We start from the raw sequence: 8,564 nt of genomic DNA, 5'->3' as shown, positions 1-8,564 counted from the left end.
AGAAAAAAAATATTATTAATTAAATTTTCAATCATTGGTAATTTAAAAGGAAAACTAATGAAAAGAGCTTGAAAACTTTGAGTTTTAATGATAATGACAAAATAAAGAGTAAAGTGAATAGTACCAGGATTGACTTTTTAGTGTAAAAATATGGTTTTTCGTTAAAGTGAACAGTACCGGTTGCTTTTCGTTAAAGTTCCCTAATTTAAATATGTTTTAGTACATAAAAATTCAATGAATACAATCAGTTGAAGTTGATTAGGCACTAAGAAAAAAAAATATTATTAATTAAATTTTCAATCATTGGTAATTAAATTTGTTTTAGTAGATAAAAATTCAATGAATACAATCAGTTGTAGTTGATTAGGCATCCCTTATTCTTCTAAGAGTTACTCGATCTAAATCCTTTTGAGATATTTTAAAGTTTTAATTTCTTAAAATTGTTATTTAGTATTATTCTATAGTGATATTCATCTTCACTAGTAAGTCAAAGATTTTAGTTTCAATTATTGGAAAGTTGATTTTGAACCAAATTAATATGGCTAGCCCATTGTGAGTTTAGCTCACTCCTCCCCTATTTAATGTAGATAATATCGAACATATTTTAAAATATGGCTTAAGATGAATGTTCACTTACGAGTTTTAACCCATAACGTCGTCCATGAGAAATGGAATACTATTTAGGGACACAAATCTTGTATTCTTATTGCACAAAATTATATGCTACCAATATCTAAAGGCTCTGCCTATGGCTCCATATGCATTAGGCGGTTGATGACTGCTGCGTTTAATCTCTAGGCATTTGAAAAATAAGAAATGACATCTAAACCTACCTTCAATATTAGGCGCCCTGAGTGGGTGCACCACCTGCACTCCCTCAGAGTTGGCCTTGGCAGAAGAAGCACACATCCTTTACTATTACAGCAATGAAACAATATTATACAAATTCTCGACTAAAAACCTATGCCATCCCTACTTTTGTTGATTTTTGGCACCACATTGTGTCAATTATAATTTGGGGAGCGCTAACAATCTTCTTGTTTGGACTTTTTGATTTTGTTTTAATGATTCTACATTGTTATTTGATTGATAACTATAATTGTCTAGTTTCTAAATTGTGGGTTTTGGTCATTTAAATTTTATCCAATACGAACTACAATTTTCAATTAAACACTGAAATTATGATAATGTAAATCAAACGGCTAAATGCTATTTGATTCAGTTATTTTTTTATTTTTTATTTTTTATTTTTTGTAAATGCAAGGTTAATCTTCAAGATGTGACTTAAAAAATAAACCGTTCCAATAATCAAGCAACAGTTTAGGATCTTAAAAAAATGAAGAAAATTATAATTTTGGAGAGAGAGAAGGGTAAAATGGGAAATAGGGAAGTAGAGAGTGAGGGCCTCAGTCGCTGTGAGGAGTGGGAAACATGGAACATTTCAAATTCTCTCTCTCTCTCTCTCTGAATTAAACAAATAATAATTAGTTAATTTGAATCAAATCCACAACGGCTAAAGAGTCAGAGAGACAAAACCATTCATTTTAAAATTCCGTCTCGGGCAAAGGACCACCACCATCTCTTCCCTTCTTCCTCTTCTTATTCTTCTCTGATAACCCTTCAAAACCCCTCAAAATCTTTGTCTTTCCGCCTATAATTTCACTCAACATTCTCTTTCCTTTTCTGTAATTTGATTTACCCACTTCAGATTTTCCATCTCGCAATCAAATTTATCAATTTCCGCAGGAATTTCTGTAATGGGTACTTGTTTTAGCAAGAAGAAAACCTCTCCTCCGCCGCCGCCGCCGCCTCCTTCTGCTCCGCCCGCTACTGGTTACGGTTACGGTTACGGGGTGGTTGATTCGAGCATCGAGAGCAAGCCCAAATCTGAAACCCAAGCAGCGGAGCTTAAAACGAAGGTGAAGAAGCAGCCAGGAGGAAAACCAGAACAAATTGCCCAACAAGGAGACAATCAAGATCAAGAACCCCAAGTCCAAGTGAAAAAGGAGGTATTTGTCATCAAACACCGAAGGAGCCACGACGAAAGAGGGGACAGAGATTGCAAGAAAACCCCACTTCCCCAAAACCAAATCCAACCGAATTCACCACCGTCAGACGCGGCGGTTGTTTTTGCTGCTGCCACCGCTTCTTCCCCGCAGATTGGTACTGCCGCCAAGACGGGTGCTTGCAGCGAATCTGCAGATGACGTCGACAAGGTTGGGAAGCGTGTGAGGACGCTGAGCTGCAACAAGGAGGAATTGGACGCCATTCTCATACAGTGTGGGAGGCTCAGCCGGAGCAATTCTTCCGGGTCTGCGAATAGAACCAGAAAGTACTCCGGTTCGAAGAGGAGCTATGATTTCGATGCGAGTGATGGTCATGCCAATGTCAGTGATATTTGCAATGATGCTGATGGTGAGGGTGAGGGGGTTGCAGAAGAGAAAACCCACCGCCAATCCTCGAGGTCAAGGCCTTCTTCTCCTTCTTCTCACGGGAGGAGGAGAAGGAGGACACCCAGCAGAGAAAGAAATCAGCAGCAACAGCAGCAAAGGTCGAGCAGTAGGGAGAGACGAACTAGTATTTCACCGGGCAAACGCTCATCTTCTAATGCTAATTCTGCTGCAACAGCCACTTCAACTGCCAATGCGAATCCGAGGCCAGGAAAGATGGTTTCCGTCCCTGCAGCTGCCATTAACAATGGAGGGGAATCCGCAACTAACATCAAGCGAATTTCGGTGAAGAGAAATGTTGGATCGCCTCGTGCTCAATCCCCAGCTAGAGCTCAGTCCCCAGCCAGAGTTAATGGTAGAGCTCCCAATGATGGCCAGCAGCAGCCTTCACTAAGCCGAAGCTCGTCAAGAAAAGCGGAGCACTCGCCCTACAGAAGGAACCCGTTGGCTGAGATCGATCAGAACTCCCTTGCCTATCCACAAGTCAATAACAACAACCGAAAGAAAAGAGAAATCCAGGCTGAAGAGGAGATTGTTGTCAAGGAACACACCCATCTTCAGGTAACGTATCTTGTCATTTCCTCAATATTTCGTTTGAATCGCCCTCTCCGTAGTTTAGATTAGGCAAAATGCTGTCACTGTCACTTACCTCAAAAGTTTGTACTGTTTAGCCGAAAACCAAATTGCGGTATGAACTTTTCTGAAGTTTAAGCTTGATTAATCATCTTGCAGAAACCGACTCTAGAAACCAACAGTAACAGAATTGTTGCCCAGGGTATAAACTACATAACCAGCAACAGTCCAATGGACAACAAGAACAAGGTGCTAGTGGAGGAGGCTAAGGGACAGCCACAAGGGAAACCCCAAACATTAACAAGAAGCAGGTCGTCTAGGCGATCCAGAGACCTAGACATTGATCCTGAAACAAACACCCTTTCGCATCCTGTGCAGTCTTTGTATACTTCACTATTGCTCCAAGACATACAGAATTTCCACCAGCAGAACACGTCGAATGCAGTATCACTCCCTCCATGTGTATCCAAGGCCTGCTCCATCGCAGAAGCAGTTGCCGACCTCAACTCTACCACGAAAAGCACCCCAACTGATCAATTGAACAAAAAAGTTGGTCCTGGCTATAATGCTTCAATTGTTGGGAAGAGCATAGCAGATGAGCGAAAGGATCCTTTGGTGGAGTCTGAGGTAGTTGCCAATGATGATCTGGTGGAGCCAAGCTTCCATAAGTATGTGACTGTGAGAAGGGGTACTGGTGCACTGGAAGATATGGAGGACCAGGAGTCTTCTGGCAGCAACAGCTTTGTGAGCGGTAGTTCTCGTTCGCAACAACATAATTGGGGCTTCTCTTCTTCATGGGAACCCAATTCAGCTGACTCCACTGATTGCTGGGCTTCAAGATCCAACACCAAAGAGGAGGATCACAAAACTCCGCTGAGTTTTGACAAGGATGAAGCTGCCAAGAGGAGATTGACTGGCCACCACCACCAGCGCAGTGGTGGGATTGGGCGTGGGAGGCTTGCTACCATCAACGCCAAAGGGCTTCCTAGACTTCCAGGTGTTGCTGCTGCAGCTTCAATGTAGATTTGTATCTTTTGCTTTCAGCAACTCCCCCTCTAGTGTAGACTACATTTGTGTCGGCAGTTGCATACTTGCAACATTTTCCATTTGAAGCGCTTATTAAATTCTTCTTCTTTTTTGCGTAAATGCTTTCTGTTAAACTGTCACGCTATAGTTTATAATTCGAGCAGTCACACGAGTCTTCACTCTTAGCAATCAGACAATACAATGAAGCATGAGATTGGAAGCTATGCATACTGAGTGTTCACGGTACGACTGATTGCAACTCTCTTTAACAATTTCATAGGCTATGTTGTGTGTGACTACGAGATACTTTTTTGGGGCAGTTAGGGGTATGCAGACCATAAGATGGTATTCTACAGCTGCTTTGATGTTCAAATACGTATGATTTGTGTGTTTGAATTTGATTGAGGGTTTCAATGCTTCATTTATGTCGTTTTGTTTCTCTGCTTTTATTTTGATTTTGAATGGGATTACGGTATCTAATTTTGCTGTTAGGTTAGTTTAAATTCCGAAATTTGGGTCTTAAATCAATTAAACCAAACTGAGGTGGTGAACATCACTCCTTTACGAGGGTGAGAAAAATGCACTCGATAAAAAGAGTGTTCCGAATCTCGTGACCAATACAGAACCTGAGAAATGGTCCAAAGTGAAGTGCACAACTGGTTCTATATTTGCCACGATATCGATCCATGATAAAAAGTGAACGCAAAATCAGCAAAAAGAGCAAGTGATGAAAGTCTAATCAGACAAATAAACCAATGAAAACCATTAACTGTGTCTATGAATGACACGAATCATGAATGGTGTCCACTCCAGTCCACCGTAAATATAAAGCTCCAACTTTAAAGTCAATTTCAACAACATACACAATGATGAATCGCACCAAATCACTCGCTTTCAACTGAAATTTGATGCATGCATGCTACAAAATTAATCACTTCCTTGATCATAAGTGATTTAACCTTTAATGCCATAACAAGTACTCAAAACAAAGTATTGAACCAAAATACTATAACATAGTAGCTATGAAGTTGTTATTGACGCTCCTAAATCGTCACTCTGCATTTTTTTTAATGAAACAAAAAAGAAATAAAAGTATACGATGTGTTATTTTGAAGTGTTACTAACAAAGACCTCATAATCTTTTAGTTTTCCTTGATCATCCTATATCCAAGGCTTTACAACATTTATAGTGCATACAAAGACCTCTGTAAATGTTAGAGGGTGCAAAATCAATAGGTGTCGAAGCTGCTACAATTGCTTCAGCGGGAGCTGCTATCTGTATTGAACATCAACCTCAAGGGAATCGTCCACATGGCTACAATCACACTTGTGCTATAAGAAGTGAGTTCCTGTTGGAGTTGGAGCTGCAAGAGCAATGAACATGACTCTTGGAGTAATATTTAATTATTTTTAAAATGAAAATGTATAGAAATATATATCTTTTTCTGTCTTTGGTACCGGCATGTCAATAGTTGCTTTGCCTCAGCTGTTGGGAGCGAGAGGTTTGGAATATGTTTAATGTTTCTTACAGCAGTACGATAAGGAAGATTATTAGTAAGGTAGTCCATAAACTCTTACTATTGTTGCTTTGCCCATCGCTTTCATTCACCGGTCGATTGGGATTTGGTTGATCCTTCTTTTCTTTTGTTGCAGCATACATTAAAAAAAAAAAAAAAAACACCAAAACATAAAAGTTTCCCTCTCAAAACAAAAACACAAAAGTTGGAAGCTTCACCTCGATCGTAGTTTAAGCACATTGATTAACAAATTACAAACTTCTCAACATGTGTAGCAGTAGTATTGATTCTATTGAAACACATGCGGTCCGTTGACTTATACTTTTGGGAGGTCAACACTTGACAGAGCAAAGTCAAAGGAGATTAGGTTGACAGTAAGCCGGATTAAGGTGGATTTGGATCCTCTCCTGAGCTCAGGGGGCTGAGCCTCCTAAGCAAAACACGAGTGATTGGATCAAAATCCAACGGCTACAAACAGGGGATCCCTCTAAAAGTTATAATAATTTGATCCAACATCCCGTGTGATTTGCTCAGGAGGCTCAACCCCCTGAGCTCAGGAGAGGATCCAAATCCGATTAGGGTGAACCCTAGCTCAGTAATAACAAAATCATGCACATGAAGACAAGAATAAAGTAGTTCACCCTTAATTGGACTACATCGACTTCGTGTGTGTGTGTGTGTGTATTTGTATTTGATTATATAAGAAGTGTGCAATTTACATAGAAACCCCCTTAGGTGTAGGTGCCTTTTACGAAGTATGAGAGAAATGAAGAGTGAGGTCAGCTTGACTTGACTAAGTCAAGCTGACCTGGATGATTAACCAGGGAATGAGATCAGCTGGGCTAGGGTCTTTAGACAGTTACCATAACTTAGCCAAGCTAACTTGGATGATGGAATGCTCTCTTCTTAGGCCATCTCCAACTGAAGGCTAGTCAGAGGGCTAGTTTTAGTCCTCTGGCCCTTCAAGATATTAATATTTTAATGAACAGTACATGGCTATATTGGCCTCCATCTCCAACCAAGGGTCAAAGGGCCATAGGGCCAAACAGAATTTATTATTTAAATTTAAAAACTACAACAACTTAAATTTAAAAACAACAACTTAAATTTAAAAACTATAACTTATATTTAAAAACTACAAATTAAATTTAAAAATTACAAATTAAATTTAAAAACTACAACAACTTAAATTTAATATCCATAATCAACATCATTTTCATCATCCGCCACTGTAGGAGTATAGTTAGAGGTAAACAACTACCCCCGGGTCATAATATCTTTTTTTTTTCCTATCAAAATAGGCCTTACTCATTGGAGTGTAATTTGAAGTGTTAATTTCCATATTCTTATCATCCATCTCTTCTTGTATTTGTTTTGCCCATTCTTCATGCCTACGGTTCATTTCTTTCACGTCAATGGCATTTTGCTCCGCCATTAATCGCAATGAGGTTGCCACTTCCTGTTGAGCAGCGTAATCATCATTTGCCTTACCCTTTTCCTTCAACCTTCGGGCCTTGTTTCGTCCCATAGCCCTAGGTATGGAACCTTCACCCGAAGACGGATTTTCTACCATTATTTGTTGAATGGTAGGAGATCCATCTTCATCTATATCTACAGCTGAGGATGTAGTTCCAAACACCGGCATAGGACCTACTCTATATTGAGGTGGATCTTCAAATAACACCCACCCTTTACAAATTTCCCAACAACCGTGAAACTGAAAGAGTTTCGAGCTGCCCTCCATATACAATTCTCTGTTTGGTGTACCTAGAAAATATAATTACAAAAATTAAAGAAATTAATTTATGAAATTAAATGTAATATAATTAAATATATTTACAAAAATTAAAGGAAAGTAATTCATGAAATTAAATGTAATATAATTAAATATATTTACAAAAATTAAAGGAAAGTAATTCATGAAATTAAATGTAATATTAAATATATTTACAAAAATTAAAGGAAAGTAATTCATGAAAATAAATGTAATATAATTAAATATTTAAAATAAATTGTGAAAACATTTACTTCGTCGTAGTTGTTAGCGCCGCTTTCATGTTTACTTGCAACTAATAACAGTGCTTGATGATATTTGTTCAAACTTGGCTGATGATGTTTCTTCCATCTTGAAGAACAACTCTCGTTGTTTCATATATTCGGTGGAGTGGTGCCCTTATAGAACTCTAAGTATTTTTTGGACACACGAGTCCAAACACCTTCACTTGTTTGAGAGCTCCCCCTCACATTATCTTCCGACGCCCATCTATAAGCCCTGCAAAGAGCTTCATCTTCTTTTCAGGTCCAATCCCTACCTTTTATTGCAGATGAGGCCATTTGAAAATTATTGAAAAAATTGAAGGAAAGATTATTGGAAGATGTAATCCAACGGTAACTGACGTCAATTAGCCGTTGTATTTGAAATTTTGGCCTACTATTCCTGTCGGATATAACCAACAGGAATAATGAAAATTCTGGCCCGGCCCAGGGCTGGCTAAGTTGGGCTAGCCAGTTGGCCCTTTGGCCTAACCCTCAGTTGGAGACGGTTTTCAGGCTAGTTTCAGCCCCTGGCCCTCTGGACCCTTCGGTTAGAGATGGCCAACCGAAGGTTGGCTAGAGGGCTCGTTTTAGCCCTCTAGCCCTCCAAGATATTAATATTTTAATGAATAGTACATGGCCATATTTGCCTCCAGCTGAGGGCCAAATGGTCATATGACTCATTTTAGCCCTGTCACAAAAAACCATCTCCAACCAAGGGCCAAGGTCCATATGACCAAACATAATTTATTATTTAAATTTAAAAACTATAACAATTTAAATTTAAAAACAACAACTTAAATTTAAAACTACAACTTATATTTAAAAACTACAACTTAAATTTAAAAACTACAAATTAAATTTAAAAACAAAAACTACAACAACTTAAAAAAATTGGCCCAAAAAAAAAATTTGAATACAACGGTAACTGATGTCAGCTAGCCGTTGGATTTGAAATTTTGGC

At 38.7% G+C, this 8,564-nt stretch overlaps 1 protein-coding gene across 1 annotated transcript; it reads left to right on the top strand.

Moving 5' to 3' along the window:
* Positions 1–1,385: 1,385 nt before the first annotated feature.
* LOC103424347 (uncharacterized protein At1g65710-like) lies at positions 1,386–4,169 on the top strand. The gene is made up of 2 exons (XM_008362436.4): positions 1,386–3,011; positions 3,183–4,169. Exons 1-2 carry the CDS (start codon positions 1,758–1,760, stop codon positions 4,044–4,046), a joined length of 2,118 nt encoding a protein of 705 aa, XP_008360658.3. The 5' UTR covers positions 1,386–1,757; the 3' UTR covers positions 4,047–4,169.
* The last annotated feature ends 4,395 nt before the right edge of the window (positions 4,170–8,564 follow it).

This window comes from Malus domestica, chromosome 14 (assembly GCF_042453785.1).
Source record: "Malus domestica chromosome 14, GDT2T_hap1".
Taxonomy (NCBI): domain Eukaryota; kingdom Viridiplantae; phylum Streptophyta; class Magnoliopsida; order Rosales; family Rosaceae; genus Malus; species Malus domestica.
The sequence above is the reverse complement of the archived record's forward strand: the minus strand, read 5'-3'. Positions and strand labels throughout refer to the sequence as shown.